Raw genomic sequence first — 17926 nt, 5'->3', positions numbered from 1 at the left:
ACACCTGGGCTAATGGGCGTTGTGTGAAGTGAAAGATATTTTCTCGTTATGTAGCCTACTAGAATTAGTAAATGGGGAAATGAGAACGATGAAGACTCTCTCTCTCTCTCTCTCTCTCTCTCTCTCTCTCTCTCCAGTGACAATCGAATCAATCCCTTCCCTCTTCACTCTTGTATACACTACTCCCAGGAAGCGCACACGAGAAGAGAGATCTAATTTCCAATTATATGTTTTGTATCTGGGGAAGTTATACAACGATGTCGAAAGTGGGAAGTCAAAGAAGGGAAAATCCCGATGATGCAAGTGGCAGGTAGGTATGTCCCAAGTCCCAGTCACAAGCACGCCGCCCGCTAGTTACGTTGAGACTGGAAGTAAGGTGTGCATAGCCTTATTCTCTCCCCCCCTCCCTTCTCTCTCTCTCTCTCTCTCTCTCTCTCTCTCTCTCTCTGACAACAGCATCATCAGCAGCATGTACCACTACAATTCATTCAGGTAAAATCTGCTTCAACAGAGCAACGACGCAAAACGAAGATGAAGAGACTTACTTTCCTGCTTATGCAGCTCTTGCCCTTGGCCGTCTCCACTATTGAGTTGAGCCCCGAGCCAGCCTCCTTCAGTCCGCTGCCCGAGTTTTGTGGTCCCTTGCCTGATAGATCTGTAGTGGAGTTTGGCAATGACACGCATCTCGTGAATTACCGGTGGATGGTTGCACTCGGCTATAAGCGTAAGTGTTGCTATTCTTATTTAAAGGGTAGAGTTTTACTGAATTCTTAGATTGACTTAAAAAAATAAGATAAACAGTTTTCAAATAGTATCTATGTTTTACATTGATATGTATACGGTTGTTGTGTATAGGTTCAGTATCGGTATGAAACTTTACTCTTGTGATCCATGACTCGCAGTATTGCTCAACCCCTGTCACTTCCGAGCTTTGTTCAGTGGTTCATACGTATCATTGTGGCACACTCCATTATCGGGCACCTTCTGACTGGCTATCAGGGAGTTATAACTGAAACTGCTGGATCTGATCTCACTCTCATGCCAGCTTCCTTCCTTGTGTCTACATGCCGGAGGCACAACAACGCTTAATGTGAATTTTTGCAGACCCCCGGACGAAGGAGACTAGGTTTTTGTGTAGCGGGTCTGTGATCAGCGAGCGTTACGTGCTTACGGTGGCCAACTGCGTCACCCCCAAACAGCCGTAAGTATCAGTACATGCACCACCTTTCTTGGTCAGATAGATGGGCCATTACTCTGCAGTTAAGCTGAACAACTCAGCACAAAGCATCACACCAGGTTTCTCTTCCTCTGCCTCTCACATGAAACTGTTAAGTGCAAGACTTTAAGTGCGTAATTATTATAATTATTTATATTGGTTATTGTTCACTCTTTAGTGATGTCATTCGGCTGGGAGAATGGGATCTGGCCACTGATATAGACTGTACAACCACTATCCATGATTTCCTGCTCTGTGCTCCACAACCAGTTCAGGTAGTGGAGTACGAAGAGATCGTGGTCCACCCAACATACAACAAGCGTGGCTCTCTGTCTGACAATATCGCTCTCATCAGACTCGCTGAGCCCATAGACTTCAAGAAAAACTGTAAGCATTGAGACAATATCGCAGAAGCATGGCAGCAGGGCCACATACATATTCGTGTTTCCACTCACCTGAATTCATAGACTTCCACTACCTCACACACACACACACACACACACACACACACTAATGAAAACAAAATAAATAAAGTAAAATGTTTACTGTGACTTATCAGAATGGAGCTATCTAATTCTGGCATTCTATTTCTGATGGTGAAGTTTCAGATATACGGATAGAATATCATATTGGAGATTGTTGCCTGGTATTTGTTATGTCAATCCTATCACTGTGATTTGTAATACTTTACAGCATTGAAATAAGTGTACAATTTCTTTACAATCTCCTTCGAGAAAGAGAAAGGGATTAAAGGATTAGATTTTGCAATTTGTGATCACATCAATCTTTAAGTGACTGCAGATAATGGCTCAGTGGCTTGTGAGCGATGTGTAAAATAGCAGAGAAGGGGTTGAGTCATGGGTATTCCAAACTGGCATTCATATACTACATCAATACCATATTCCTTTTTTTCAAGGGATGATCCGGCCAATATGTCTGCCGGAACCTGATTTTGATGTGCGGGCAGACGGGACAGCAACGGTGACTAGCTGGGACTTTCCACGCAGCAGTGTTCTGCGGAAGGCACGACTTGACAGTGTGGATGTGGATCACTGCAGCATTTCCCCGAGAGGTATAATACTGGATGGACAGGTGAGTCTCTCTCTCTCTCTCTCTCTCTCTCTCTCTCTCTCTCTTATCCTGTGTGTTAAATGTATCATATTTGAGAATAAGATTGATACTGAATTTATTTCTGTTTTGTGTGTGTGTGTGTGTGTGTGTGATTTATGAAACAAAAAAATAATAAAAAGTATTTTATATATATATATATATATATATATATATATATATATATATATATATATATATATATATATATATATATATATATATATATATATATATATATATATATATATATATATATATATATATATATATATATATATATATATATATATATATATATATAAGATCACAAAACACCACTAACGCCTGTTAATAATGAGTGAGACACAAGAGCTCAACTTTCTGCACCACTGCAACACTGTCACTGATGTGGTGCAATAGCAAGTTGTTTTTTTTCCACAACGTGTGAATACAAGGTTTTTGTGAGATGCTGCACGCACTGCTACAGAGCTTAACATGCAACCACCTGCTGTTTGTTGCAGATATGTTTTAGAACCCAGGATGATATCTTGTGTGGTGGTGACTCAGGTAGCCCTGTGGTGATGCCTACCCTCACTAGCTCAAAGTTCATACAGGTTGGTATGTTTTCCCATGTGCAACATCCTCTTTGTTTGAAACATTTGCCTGTAGTGTTCACCTCTGTGGTCAAGTACAGGGACTGGATTGAGCAGATCCTCAAGCAACATTAATGGGAAAAGAAGGATGAGCAAATACTACATTACCATTTTAAGAAATGTATTTTTTTTTTTTTTTTTAAGATTTTGAAGCCACATAATTTTGAAGGAAACATGCTCTATACATGTGTTTTCAAGCTTTTTTTTTGGGGGGGAGGTACACAAAGTGGAATATATAAATAAAGAAGAGATGGGTGCAAATAGTTCAGCTAATCTTTATTAGTTTAATCAAATATAGCTATAGGTACAAGTATGAAAATGACAGGCTTGGGATTATAAAACCTTTAACACTTACATAACCATAACTGGCCTTTCATGTTAGAATAACCTGTTTTTTGTTAAGGCCACAAGATTTTGAAAAGAAGGGCACTCCACAAAAATTGAACTGAAGTATATAACAAATTTTGGCAACATTTCAAACAGTTGTTGAATCCTTATTTGTGAACACCCTTGCAGCTTACCCTTAATAATAATTTATTACCATCCACCACTCAGCAGTGTTGTGTCACTGATGAGAGGTGACTTAGTCTATTTACACGGTCATGTCATTTGATATTTAAAATGAATATATTAATTACAAATTCTAAACTAGGTATTATTCTTTTTTTTCTCTTACAGTATGTTGAAAATATTCTAATCATACATAAATTGATGGATAAATCTGCTAGAGATACAAACATCTCCATACTGTATAGGAACCGTATGTACGAAATCTCAATAGTTCCAGAGCTACATTTGCCATTGCAAGGTTTGCCACACTAACTCTCATTACAGGATTTGAGTTCTGTTTCTTGTATTGTCTGTTTATGGAAAATTAGCTGTATTGTGGCATTCTAATGGTGATACATGAAAACATATTCAACACAAGTTCCCAAGTTGAGAGCACCTAAGCAGATAGTCCTCACTCACAGCCCAAGGGGTCCACAGTCTCCTTCACATCTTAGGTCTGGTTCTGATATACTAAGATGCTCCCAAGATATATTTCTCTTAGTCAATACACGGAACTAAAAAGATGGTTTCATAGTTTTTTTTTCTTTTTGCTGTGAATTATAAATCAATTCCTATGTAAAATTCAGTTTATTTAATTTCCAGAGTGGAGCATATTCTGGTTCATTTCTCTTTCATGGAGATCTCCATTCTTGGAGACCTCAATGTTCACTACCAGCTTTGGCTTTCTTCTTCCTTCACTGACCAACTTGGTGAACTAGTCTTTAACTTCGCTACCCTTCATGACAGAACAATTAGTACAGCATCCACCCCATATCCCTGACTGTCTTGGAGATATGCTAAACATTTTTTTATCTTTTCTTAACATATAAACCTGCTTATTCTATCACTCTGTCCTCTCTGTTGGGCTCTGACCATAAACTCATATCTGTACTTTGTCCTATTGCACTTATTCCTCAAGATCCTCCAAAGCAAAGGTGCCTCAAACATTTTGATTTTGCAAACTTGGTGACATGAGAAGGTATTCTGCTGATTTTCCATGGCTGTCAAGGGCCTATCCATGTATGCTGAATGCATAACAGAGATTATTTTGTTTTGTATAGAGATGTACATTCCACATTCTTTCTCTTACCATAAACCTTCTAAACATTGGTTTAATTCAGTCTGTTCTGGTGTTATATATGATAAAGAGGTGGCCCACAAACAATATCTCAGCCTCCCATCTTCAGAAACTCATGTGCTGTACATTTCTGTGCAGATTAATGCCGAGATTATTTTTCAATAAGCCCAAATACTTTCATCAATAGAAAATGTCAAAATCTTTCCAGTTTTAGCCTCCCATATGATTCCTAGCACCTTGCCAAAAATTGTCTTCAATTTTTCCTCTTCAACGTTTCCTCCTTTCAAACTGGTAGCATGACTGCCATCTCATTGATCTTTAGAGCTGGACTCTTCATTCAGAAATTTATTAAAAATTTAACTCTGGATGATTTGGGACTTGTTCCTCCATCTCTACCCTCTTAGTAGTATTCCATGACTTCCCTTACAATTCTTCCTAATTTTGGATCTGCTCTGGGACTGTCTCTTGTAGGGACTGGCTCCTTCTGTGAGCTTGTTTCCTTTAATTTTTGTCTTACTTAAAAAGAAAAAAAAATATTTACATGTCAGTTTCCTAAGTGCATAATGAACAGATGTCGTAGAATGAACTAAAAAAATGTGTTAATTTGAATTTTCCATCTTTGTAGTCTATTAATACCATTACTGGTCATCTGGGAAAGACTTCTGATCGGATATCAAGTGTGGTTACCTGGTGGAGAGATGCGTGGCTCATGATGATGGCAGTGAAACTGTATACCAGAACAAAAAGTACTCTAAGAATAGATGACATAAGGAGTGGTTACTTTGGTGTGAATGTGGGTGTATGCTGAATATTGATTAGTAGTCCATTAATTGTTATTGTGGTGCTTGAGGCATTATCAGGGTGACAGTATGACCAGCTTGTAGTTGCAGTTCATTTACATTGATAGTCTGGTTCTGATTAGTGAACATTTGAAAATGCAAAGGGATGAATCAAGAGTGTAGATAGAATAAAAAATTCAAGTGCTTCAGAGTAGCTTAAAATTTTGACCATATATTGTACTATATAACAAAGCAGTTGTTAATTGCCATTGTATTCCCAGCATACTGTAAAAGATTAAGTAAAGGTAAAGTACAAGAGAACTGAGAACTTCCTCCTCTGTATTAACATTTCCCACATGAGACAAGAATCATCTTGTTTCTTCTACAAGGATCTCAGTCTGGTAAGTGGGTAGATACATTAATTCATCTATTAGTAATTATCTTTTTCAAAGGAGGGAGAGGGGGGAGGCATGATGGCACATGGATCACTGTATTTCCTTAACAGAACTCGTGTATACAAAAGTACACAAGCATATATAAATCATTCCAGAATATTTAAAGAGCAATATTATTATCATGTATGCAGCTTCAATTCTCTCAGGAAGTCCCCAACAAAAGACAGCATGGCAGAAATGCCCCAGAATACCTTATCCGAACATATCTCATATTTGAGCTGCATCACATTTCCTATCCTTGTCCAGATCCTTACATAATGTTCCATTCTTGTATTAGTACCCTGTTCTTTACTCCCAAATACCCATTTTAATATTGTATCTGCATCCATGCTTTGGATGCCTTTAAGTATATTTCAATTTCCATAAGAATAAATCGTGGAGTGGTGATGATGAAATGAAACACCCTGAGATGGTTTGGTCACTTGGAAAGAATGGCTGAAAATGATGTGATGAAAAAGGTATACAAGAGTAGGATGGATGCTGATAGGGGTATGAGAACAGTCTCTTATAAAATGATAAGATACAGTATACAAAGAGAGAGAGAGAGAGAGAGAGAGAGAGAGAGAGAGAGAGAGAGAGAGAGAGAGAGAGAGAGAGAGAGAGAGAGAGAGAGAGAGAAGGATTTCATTGTGCAACAATGAGGTATATTATCAAGAGCAAGTGGAGATCTTCTACTGTGGTCATCCCTCTTGAGACATTTTGACAGATATGTAGCCAGTTACAAAGATGATGGCAATTCTCATACTTATGAGAAACACAGCTGCTTCCAGCCACTCATAATTCCCTGGCTACTGTGGCACTTTAGAGGAAGCTTTGTGCATACCCTGTGAATAATTTATACACTTCTGTAGGGGCATGGAGACCTACACCTGGCTCTACCCACAGGTGATATGAGACTTGCCTCTAGAAATGAAAGATAAACATTAATTTCCTATTATAAACTCCTGTCGGTTTTCTACGTTGGCATGGCTGGTGTGTATCTTCTCCAAGTGCTTGGTCAGATCCCTCTTCTCATTGTAAGCCTTGGGACACAAGCGGCATGCATACCGTTTGATCTGCAAATGTCGGATCATATGGTCCTTCAGCTTGTCTGCTCGTGCAAAGGATTTCATGCACACATCACATATGTGCCGCTGTTCTTCATTGTGAATCTGAAATTATATATAAACATTTGAACTAATCTTACTATAGAAATGTTAAATATGAACTCATGGTGATAGCACAGAAGCCTTTGAATGCTTGACCTCTGATCTCTTAAAAATTTCTAATTAGGGAAGAGCAATGCCTCAAAACTCATTCCTCCATCAATCAACTCGACACAATCTTCCAGATATTTATTCCCTCTTTTTCATTGACAGTCCACTGTTCCCATTCATCTACATTGAACATCCTCAGTCTGTCCTTTACTAATAATATAAACTGGAAAGTTCACATCTCATCTCTAGCTAAATCAATGTATATGAAGTTACGCATTCTGAGTTACCTCTGCCAGTTTTTGTCATCCCCCCTAACTGTTAATTCTATATGGGGTCTTATCCATCCATGTATGGAGTATACTTCACGTTTTTTTTTTTTTTTTCTTATGTAGGAGGGACACTGGCCAAGGGCAACAAAAATCCAATAAAAAAAATATAAAAAAGCCCACTGAGATACCAGTCCGATGAAAGGGTCCAAAGCGGTAGTCTAAAATTGAAGGATGAGTGTCTTGAAACCTCCCTCTTGAAGGAATTCAAGTCACAGGAAGGTAGAAATACAGAAGCAGGCAGGGAGTTCCAGAGTTTACCAGAGAAAGGGATGAATGATTGAGAATACTGGTTAACTCTTGCATTAGAAAGGTGGACAGAATAGGGGTGAGAGAAAGAAGAAAGTCTTGTGCAGTGAGGCCGCAGGAAGAGGGGAGGCATACAGTTAGCAAGATCAAAAGAGCAGTTAGCATGAAAACAGCAGTAGAAGATAGCTAGAGATGCAACATTGCAGCGATGAGAGAGAGCCTGAAGACAGTTAGAGAAAAGGAGTTGATGAGATGAAAAGCTTTTGATTCTACCCTGTCTAGAAGAGCGGTATGAGTGGAACCCCCCCAGACATGTGAAGCATACTCCATACATGGATGGATAAGGCCCTTGTATAGAGTTAGCAGCTGGTGGGTGAGAAAAACTGGTGGAGACGTCTCAGAACGCCTAACTTCATAGAAGCTGTTTTAGCTAGAGATGAGATGTGAAGTTTCCAGTTCAGATTATAAGTAAAGGGTAGACTGAGGATGTTCAGTGTAGAAGAGGGGGCCAGTTGAGTGTCACTGAAGAAGAGGGGATAGTTGTCTGGAAGGTTGTGTCAAGTTGATAGATGAAGGAATTAAGTTTTTGAGGCACTGAACAATACCAAGCTTGCTCTGCCCCAATCAGAAATTTCAGAAAGATCAGAAGTCAAGCATTCTGTGGCTTCCCTGCGTGAAATGTTTACCTCCTGAAGTGTTGGACGTCTATGAAAAGACGTGGAAAAGTGCAGGGTGGTATCATCAGCGTAGGAGTGGATAGGACAAGAAGTTTGGTTTAGAACATCATTGATGAATAATGAGAAGAGAGTGGGTGACAGGACAGAACCCTGAGGAACACCACAATTAATAAATTTAGAAGAACAGTGATTGTCTACCATAGCAGCAATAGAATGGTCAGAAAGGAAACTTGAAATGAAGTTACAAAGAGAAGGATAGAAGTCGTAGGAGGGTACCGTAGTTTGGAAATCAAAGCTTTGTGCCAGACTCTATCAAAAGTTTTTGATATGTCCAAGGTAACAGCAAAAGTTTCACCAAAATCTCTAAAAGAGGATGAACAAGACTCAGTAAGGAAAGTAGAGCGGCCTTGACAGAACCCATACTGGCGATCAGATAGAAGGTTGTGAAGTGATAGATATTTGAGAATCTTCCTGTTGAGGATAGATTCAAAGACTTTAGATAGGTAGGAAATTAAAGCAATAGGACAGTAATTTGAGGGATTAGAACGGTCACCCTTTTTAGGAACAGGCTGAATGTAGGCAAACTTCCAGCAAGAAGGAAAGGTAGATGTTGACAGACAGAGTTGAAAGAGTTTGACTAGGCAAGTTGCAAACATGAAGGCACAGTTTCAGAGAACAATAGGAGGGACCCCATCAGGTCCATAAGCCTTCCAAGGGTTTAGGCCAGCAAGGGCATGGCCTAAACCCTATAGGTAGCATGAAGTAGTCAGAGAGTGGAGGAGAGGGAGGAACAAGCCCAGAATCATCCAAGGTAGTGTTTTTAGCAAAGGTTAGAGAGAAGAGTTCAGCTTTAGAGATAGATGTGATAGCAGTGGTGCTATATGGCTGAAATAAAGGAGGAAAAGAAGAAGCAAAGTTACTGGAGATATTTTTGGCTAGATGCCAAAAGACACAAGGGGAGTTAGATCTTGAAAGATTTTGACACTTTCTATTAATGAAGGAGTTTTGGCTAGCTGGAGAACAGACTTGCCATGGTTCTGGACAGAAATATAAAGTGCATGAGATTCCGGTGATAGAAGGCTTAAGTACCTCTTGTGGGCCACCTCTCTATCATGTATAGCACGAGAACATGTGTTAATCCAAGATTTGGAAGGTTTAGGTCAAGAAAAAAAAGTGAGGAATGTACGCTTCCATGCCAGACACTATCACCTCTGCTATGTGCTTGGCACACAAAGATGGGTCCCTGACATGGAAACAGTAGTCATTCCAAAGAAAATCAGTAAAATACCTCCTCAGGTCCCCCCAACTAGCAGAGAGAAAACTCCAGAAGCACCCTCACTTAGGGGGATCCTGAGGAGGGATTGGAGTGATAAGACAAGATACAGATATGAGATTGTGATTGGAGGAGCCCAACAGAGAAGAGAGGGTGACAGCATAAGCAGAAGGATTAGAGATCAAGAAATGGCCAAGAATGTTGGGTGTATCTCCAAAACGGTCAGGAGTAGGGTGTTGCACCAATTGCTCTAGGTTGTGGAGGATAGCAAATTTGAAGGCTTGTTCACCAATATGGTCAGTGAAGGGAGAGGAAAGCCAAAGCTGGTGGTGAACACTGAAGTCTCCAAGAATGGAGATCTCTGCAAAAGGGAAGAGAATCAGAATGTGCTCCACTTTGGAAGTTAAGTAGTCAAAGAATTTCTTATAGCCAGAGGAGTTAGGTGAGAGGTATACAGCACGGATAAATTTAGTTTTTGTTCTACATATTGAAAATCAGATCTTAGACTGCAAATGTTGCAGAAATTAATGAAGAAAAAGTTGAGGTGCGTGTCAAGACACATGGTCGTTATCAGAAGAGCAGTCCAACCTGGGGACATTTGTGGTCCCCTCCCCAGATGGGGACTCTGAGGCTGGTGTAGGAGTCACCATGATAATTTTGAATTTTTCAGTGAAGTGTGTGTGTGTGTGTGTGTGTGTGTGTGTGTGTGTGTGTGTGTGTGTGTGTGTGTGTGTGTGTGTGTGTGTGTGTGTGTGTGTGTGTTATTAGGTGCTTGTAGTTTTATGTGGAGGAAGAGAGTTGTCTTTAGAGGGCAGGCTGTGACTGACCCCTTGTGTTGTGAGACACAAAGGGAAACATTCAGTGAGATCACTGCTAGGTTTAATGATAACTTCACAGCACTCCCTGATCCAGTGCTTTACACCTCACTGGGAGTAATTGTCATTTTGGCAGGCACCACTCATACTGCTTTTCTAGACAGGGTGGAATCAAAAGCATTTCATCTTACCAACTCCTCTCCTCTAAATGACTGTCTTCAGCCTCTCCCTCATCACCACAATGTTGCATCTCTTACTATCTTCTACTACGAATTTCATGCTAACTGCCCTTCTGATCTTGTTAAATGAATGCTTCCTCTCCTGCAGTCTCACTGCACAAGACTTTACACTTTCCTTCATGCCTATTCTGTCTACCTCTCTAATGCAAGAGTTAACCAGTTTCCTCAATCATTCATTCCTTTTTCCAGTAAATTCTGGAACTCCATGCCTGCTTTTGTATTTCCTCCTTCCTATGACCTGAAGTCTTTCAAGACTTCAGAGATATGAAAGGCACTTATCCTCCAATTTTGGATGATCCTTTTTGAACTCTCTTTACAGAATGGCACTATCAGTGGGTCCTTTTTTTTTTTTTACTTTTTGTCACTATTGGTCAGTGCCCCTCTTATATTAAAAAGAGAGAGAGAAAAAAGTATTTCCATTTCATAATTATAATTATTTTTTCAATATAAAGTAGAGAGATGATCAAAATAAAATTATCTGGCATCAATCAATGGGAAGAACCTTTTTGAGATATTAATGTATCAGTCATTTTAATTTTTTTTATATATTTATTTTCCTTAGATTACTGGACAGGATTATTGGTAAGACAAAAAAAAGGTAGAAATGAATTTCCAATATGGTATTACTAGAAAAGAAATAATGACACTTACTCTCATGTGAGCATACAAATTGCTTGACCTGCTGAAGGATTTCTTGCACGTCTCACACTCATAAGGTTTCTCCCCTGTATGGATCCTCTTGTGTTCACGGTAATACTCAGTTCTAGAAAATGTCTGTCCACAAATCTGCCAGGAGAATGGAACTATGTTAATACTTGGTTCTGGAACACATATTGTCCAGGAGAATGGTAATACTACAGTAACACTCCTTTCTACAAAACTGGCCATATATTTTCCTGAAAGGTAATAAATTTGCTGGTAATCATGATTCTCACTGAACACCTATCAGTGTCAAAGAGTCTGACCAACACACCTCACATGCACTCCCTCGCAGGCCCTTGTGGATGTCCATGTGTCTTTGGAAAGCAGCATTTGTCCTCAGAGTCTGGCCACACACCACACAGATGAAGGGCAGGTCACTGTGACACTCGCGAACATGGTCACACATCTCCTCTTCGGAATTCATTGTCTGTAATATTATGTAATTAGATATTTTTTGACACCAGATGTAAAAACTGAACACACAAAAGGAAAGGGTTTTTATGACTATGTAAATTTCATGGAACAAGCATGCAGTTACAATCATCTATCTGAGGAGAATAAAGTATTAATTCTAGTTTTCAATTCGTGTTCAAATGCATTACATTCACATAATTCTGGGCTTTACTTTAGCATCTTGGATGATAGAAGATAATGACAAACTTGCATAAATGTATTTTATTAAAGCATTCATTATGATTAATTTTATTAATCTTTAATTTATCTTTCAACTGTTAACACAAATAGAACTTCGTTACCTTTGTACAGGTAAGACACCACTTGATCTGACTATGGGCTCGAGATAAATGAACTTTAAGACTTCCTGCAGAGGGAAATTCTTTCTCACAGATGCTGCACCAAGTTCCACTGCCAAGATCTTCAGGTCCCAGCTACAGGAGGGAGAAGGGAATTATATTGCAGCTGAAGTTGATGAGGTATGACTTAAGAAGTTAGTGTATTCTCTATATCACTATCATTATTACAACGCTGAGGCAATTCTGAATGATCATGTGGAGTTCAAAGTACAGGAAACATTTCTTTTTCCAAAAAGTTTATCTTACATAATACTATCAATTTTTGATGAGAGGTACAGTACAGTATGAAAACTGAAGTGCATTAGTTTACCCTGACAATGTCTGTAAGTATAGTTCCTGCAGGACTCCCCTGGGATGACACTGTTTTTTTAGAAGTCTTGCTGTCAGTTGGTCTCTTGAATTGTGTCTCTGAAAGTGGGGAAAATATGAAAACAGTCTCAGTGACAATAATAAGGATGACAGTGTGATGCGTCACAATTTATAAAATGTCACAGTTTCTCATGTGAGTTCATTGAATAATTATGTATATATGAACCTCTACTTTACCTTCAAAACTAGAAATGTCTGGAGCCACCACCATTTCTTCCTGGCTTCCCTCTGTTCCTTCTGCCTGCATGCTCCCTAGACTGAGGGTCTCAACTTGGGGAGATGTCTCTTGGGAATCTTTCATGGTGTTTGTCTTGATAACTGTTTTTTCTGCCTGGTCTTCTGTAGCATCTTTAGACATAGAACTCTTACTGAGAACTCTGCTGACAAGTTGCAAAGATCCGCTAGGGTTCATGGTGTACACAGAGTACATCAAGCCGTCCGATGATGCAACCTCTGAACCTTCCTGTATGGAAATAAAAAAAAAAAAAAAAAAATAATCTGATTGAAGTTTTTAAGAAGAATCTATTATTGGTTATGATGTATTCAGCTTGCATATACTTCATATAACAGTAACTGATGTCTGCACTTGTGTATGGCCAAGACTGAGTTAGTTATGTAAATGAAAATAAATCTGGATAAAAATGAAAATAATTATGCTACATGGGACAAGGATTTCCTTAACATACAACTTTGTTCATAAGTACACAAATGACTAACCAGATCATGCAGAAGAATCTCCCCTGTGCCATCCTCATCTAGGTGTGCTGAAGTCACATAGTCCAGTTCCATGTGTTCCAGGGGCGTCCCAACACTCAATGGAGAAGCAAGCACACACTTGCTAATTTGGGAACTTGAGCAGTCATTATTTTCATGTAATTTCAAGGTGTTCCTTGTTTTCAACTCTTTAATATCTAAGTCACTTATGGTCATCTCCACTCCTGGACAATGTGCTGAGCTGGATGAGACAGGGTCAGGGACACATGTGATCTCCTGCTTTAGATGGATCAGAGGTGAGGATGACAACAGCTGCACCAACTCTGGTGATTCATAAGTTTTACCTTGTGAGCCAGATTCCATCTCAACTTTGGTGTCTTCCATGGAGGGAGACTTCATGGGAGTAATGAGGGACTCCTGACACTTGCACAAAGAGCAGCCACTTATTTCATCAGTCTGAACTTCAGCATTACAAAAGGGGCCAAAAGACTCATCTATTTTCACCAATAAACTCTGGAAGAAAAGGGAAAATAGTAAACTTAACCAAATAAAAAAAATCCACTCACTATAAGATGAGATTTATATCCTAAAAGTGGCAAGGTTTAATTGAAACACAGACTAAGAAACATTTAATGGCAGAATAAAAATGAGAAAGAGAAGCTGTGCTGCAGCCAACCAGCATGCTGAAACATTTACCTTCATGTTGGAGATGAGCTGCAGAAGATGAGCAGCTAGGGAACTCTGCAGGCGGGGACTGAAGCCTCTTGTCTCCAGGAACTGTACAGTGTAGCTTCCAATAACACTACATTCTGACAACTGCAAGACAATGGATGCTTAGAACAGGGAGTGAAATTCCAAAGTGGTTTGCTGGTTATTTTACTTACACAGCCACTGAAGGTGAAGATGTCAAAGATTATTAAAACCTTAGGAAACAAGTAGAAACTATTACAAACACTGGTAATACATGCAACTTTATAAATGAAATAATACTCTACTGATGAGAGCACATTGTTAAAATGCATGCCTACCATGTGGTGCATAAAATTTATCCCTTCAGCTGTGATAGTACTGCTCTAGCCAATAATTTTCTGTCACTTATGAAGGTACATTTTTATTTATTTATTTTTAATGTCTTGATGGATTTAGTATCTGATATATCTTTGAATAAATCAGTGGCTCCTAAACAAGGGGTAAATTATCTCCTAGGGGTAATATGACAATATTTGTGGAGTAATGGAAGAATGACAAAAAAAGTGAAGAATTCTGGAAATCAAGAAAATATTGCAATACTAGGCATTAGGATTAATATTAGCTTAATCTTAGTATATAAAAGTGAACTTGTTATAGTTAATTAATAATGTTAAACCAAATATCAACAAATATTAAAAATTTCTATACAGTATCAGGGAAGAAGAAATATGTTTCTAAGAGTGTGACAAGTCAAAAGTATTTTGACAGATATGCTTCAGAACACAGTCACTCAGCAGCCCTGATCATGATGTGTCCAGTACACATCACTCACTGCCTGAGCCTGCCTCTATTTCATATTGCCTTCATGAGCCAAGGCAAACATAAGCAGGTAGGCAATGCATGTGTACTGCCCTGTGCAGCATAGTTAGTATTTACCCACTGTTACACCATTCCTATGCTGAATAATTATATTTACCAATACATAATAATACTGACAGTATTTTGTGGAAGGGTTAATATGCTTAATGTGGCATGTTGAATTGTGTAACAAGCTGAAAAGTTTGGGAACCACTTGAATAAGTTTTTCATATTATGCATTTTTCCCATAAACATTTGGTGAACTCAGAAAATTCTAATAACTACTGATTTAACAGCAATTACTTATTACTGATAGCTACGAGCCCTGGCATCAGTCATCACCATCGATACCAATCACCATCAGCCACTAGCCATCATTACCAGTCATCATCAGCCACTAGTCATCAGTGATCCATTGAACTACAGGACCATCAGTCTAAATCCTGTCCCTTGTAAAATAATGGAACGTAGTATTTGCAAATCTCTATTTGGCTTCGTTGATGATGACCTGCTCTTTGATGAGTTGCAATTTGGCTTCAGGGCTAACTACTCTATTACTGACTAGTTACTGCTAACATGTGACTTAATCTACTGGTACAATGGAGGGCATGTGGTTGACTTAATCCTATTTGACTTTGTTAACTCTCATTGAGAAGTTGGTAGCTTGTGGAATCTCAAGCAACCTACTACAGTGGATCACTAGTTTTCTTTTGGGTCGTACAATGAAAGTTTCAATTAATGGTCATGCTAGTACTTCAAAGCCAGTTTTAAGTGGTTTTCCTCAAGGCCCAGTTCTGGATCCATCACTGTTCCTCATTTTTATCAATCATACTTGCTCTCAAATCCAGTGTAATTACAAAATGTTTACAAATAATATTATATTTTCATCATTATATTTTCATTCATTAGCTCCTTCACCAACTTGGTCTCAATCTCTGCCCAACATGCAGAACAGCAGTGACTTGCTGTCATCAGTAGCTGCTTCCTGCAGGCTGAGATTTTCCACTGGTAAATGTGTTCATCTCCAATTTGCTAGATAGCATCAAATCTATTTTGATTATCTCCATACTCCTATTTAGACTCTTAATGGCAGCCCAATAAATTCTTGTTCATCAAATTAAGACCTTGGAGTAACAGTTGACAATAAATTCAAATTTAACCAACATGTAAGATGTGCAGTTGCTAAGGCTGGAGGTGTTGCCACAAACTTTCTGAAATCTACAGTCTGCTGCTCAGCAAACTTCATGTCATTTCTCTTTATATCAGATGTCAGATCTATCCTGAACTTTGCATCTCCAGTCTGGAATCTTGGGTTTCTTAGCCAGAACAAGCTCCAGAAATCTGTCCAATGTAGGTGGACACAACAGATAACTGGACTGACAGACCTCTCTTATCAGGAGAGGCTTGCCAGTTTAGGATTGCTCTCTGTCAGGGATAGATTATTAAGACAAGACCTTATATACTGTTACCTGATTTTCCACAGCCTCAGTATCATCTCACCTACTGACATTTTCACCATGAGTCCAGCAGTTGGCATGAGGAGCCACAGATTTAAAAGTGAAATGCAACATTCTCATTTAGAAGCTTGTAGATGGTTTTTCATCCAGAAATGGAATTAATTACCACATGAAGTTGTTGAAGCACAGTCTCCTTGTGTTTAAGTCTAGATTACACACCTTCTTGGGTGATGATCTATTCTCTACATGATTACATCTCTGTCCATTCAATCCACACACTTTGTACTAGTTTGTGACTTTTTTTTCCCCTTTCTTTGATATTTATTTATTTAATTTATTACTGAAAGATACACTCAACCAGTCAATCAGTATCATGTATTGTAGAGCTGCCTGTTAGTCTGACTAGAGTATCTGTCTGGAGCTCCTGGGCCTGCCCTTCCCTCACCCAGTCAGGTTGGTAAGGCCCTACCAGGTGAATTAACCAGGTAAGTTGACCATTTGTCACCAGCCATCACCACCTGTCATCAATCATGACCTCAAGTCACTAACAAATATTAATAATAATCAGTCATGTCATCACTACTCACCACCTGTCACTACACCTATTAGTCACCACCAGCCACTAACAATCCCTATAAGTCACCAGCCATCACTTTACGTCCTTATCAGTTATCAGTCACCAGTCACTAACCATCACTATCAGTCACCAGCCATCAACTTAAGTCACCTTTCATCACAATCAGTTATCAGTCATCATCTTAAATCACTAACAGTCACCATTCACTACACGTCACCACACCTCTCCTCCCTCCACATACACACCCCTGTTACTTACTCCCTTCAGGAAATATTCGAGGTACAAGGCAGCCTCCCTTATCACATCCGCGGTGGCCATCCTGGTGTTCGCTCACTCCCCCTCTCAAGCAGTCACCATTAAGGCAGGGGCTGTTACAACTCGCTACGCGCACCAGTGTTTACAAATAAGAAAGTCTGACTAGTGTCATCATCGTCATCATCAGGGTGGGTTGGGTGTCAGACAAATGTATTTTTTTAAGCTTCCGCTCGTGGGCTTCTCTTTGTGATTCACATCTCTTTTTTTCTTTTTTTTTATTGGTTTGGTTTAGTTTATTGTAGTGTTTAAATTATAGCATAGGAAGAGGGTGGATTAATCTGCTGGTCTCCCACTTATTTCTCCCTCCTTCCTGTCAATGGGGATGAATAAAATGTCTGCAAGATGTATAAATACACACAAAAAATTTAAGAGGTGTAGAAAACGTCTGTATTATCTTATTTCATTTTGAGATTAGTTGTAGGTTCATTGCATACTAGTAATGTTACTGCTCCTCCTCCTCCTCCTCCTACTACTACTACTACTACTACTACTACTACTACTATTACTACCACTACTACTCCTACTACTACTACTACTACTACTACCATCAGTAGTAGTAGAAGTTTAGCAGCACTTAGTTTTTTTATGTTTCCTATACTACATAGTGAAAAAAAAAGCAAAGGAGAGAGAGAGAGAGAGATAAGAACATAAGAAATAAGGGAAGCTGCAAGAAGCGACCAGGCTTACACGTGGCAGTCCCTGTATTAAATATACCTACCTACTTCCATCCATAAACCCGTTTAATCTTCTCTTAAAGCTCCCTAATGTTCTAGCACTAACAACATGATTACTGAGTCCGTTCCACTCATCTACCACTCTATTTGAGAACCAATTTTTT

General features: G+C 39.1%; 2 protein-coding genes across 3 annotated transcripts; one reads left to right on the top strand and one right to left on the bottom strand.

Annotated features, from left to right (window-relative positions):
- Positions 1-301: 301 nt before the first annotated feature.
- Positions 302-5697, top strand: LOC135111724 (phenoloxidase-activating factor 1-like). Of its 2 annotated transcripts, none has more exons than XM_064025382.1 (7): positions 302-371; positions 512-724; positions 1105-1201; positions 1395-1603; positions 2133-2308; positions 2827-2919; positions 5211-5697. In XM_064025382.1, exons 1-7 carry the CDS (start codon positions 317-319, stop codon positions 5391-5393), a joined length of 1026 nt encoding a protein of 341 aa, XP_063881452.1. In that variant the 5' UTR covers positions 302-316; the 3' UTR covers positions 5394-5697. The 2 variants fall into 2 exon arrangements, with proteins under 2 accessions (XP_063881452.1, XP_063881453.1); XM_064025383.1 differs by having other exon boundaries at positions 336-376.
- Positions 3066-17175, bottom strand: LOC135111723 (zinc finger protein 574-like). The gene is made up of 9 exons (XM_064025381.1): positions 17032-17175; positions 13888-14007; positions 13195-13704; positions 12655-12940; positions 12419-12516; positions 12052-12183; positions 11568-11723; positions 11246-11380; positions 3066-6970 (listed from the first exon to the last, which is right to left on the bottom strand). The coding sequence occupies exons 1-9, from the start codon at positions 17089-17091 to the stop codon at positions 6743-6745; spliced, it is 1725 nt and encodes a 574-aa protein (XP_063881451.1). The 5' UTR covers positions 17092-17175; the 3' UTR covers positions 3066-6742.
- Between the last annotated feature and the right edge of the window lie 751 nt (positions 17176-17926).

Source organism: Scylla paramamosain, chromosome 22 (genome assembly GCF_035594125.1).
Source record: "Scylla paramamosain isolate STU-SP2022 chromosome 22, ASM3559412v1, whole genome shotgun sequence".
NCBI classification, from domain to species: domain Eukaryota; kingdom Metazoa; phylum Arthropoda; class Malacostraca; order Decapoda; family Portunidae; genus Scylla; species Scylla paramamosain.
The sequence above is the reverse complement of the archived record's forward strand: the minus strand, read 5'-3'. Positions and strand labels throughout refer to the sequence as shown.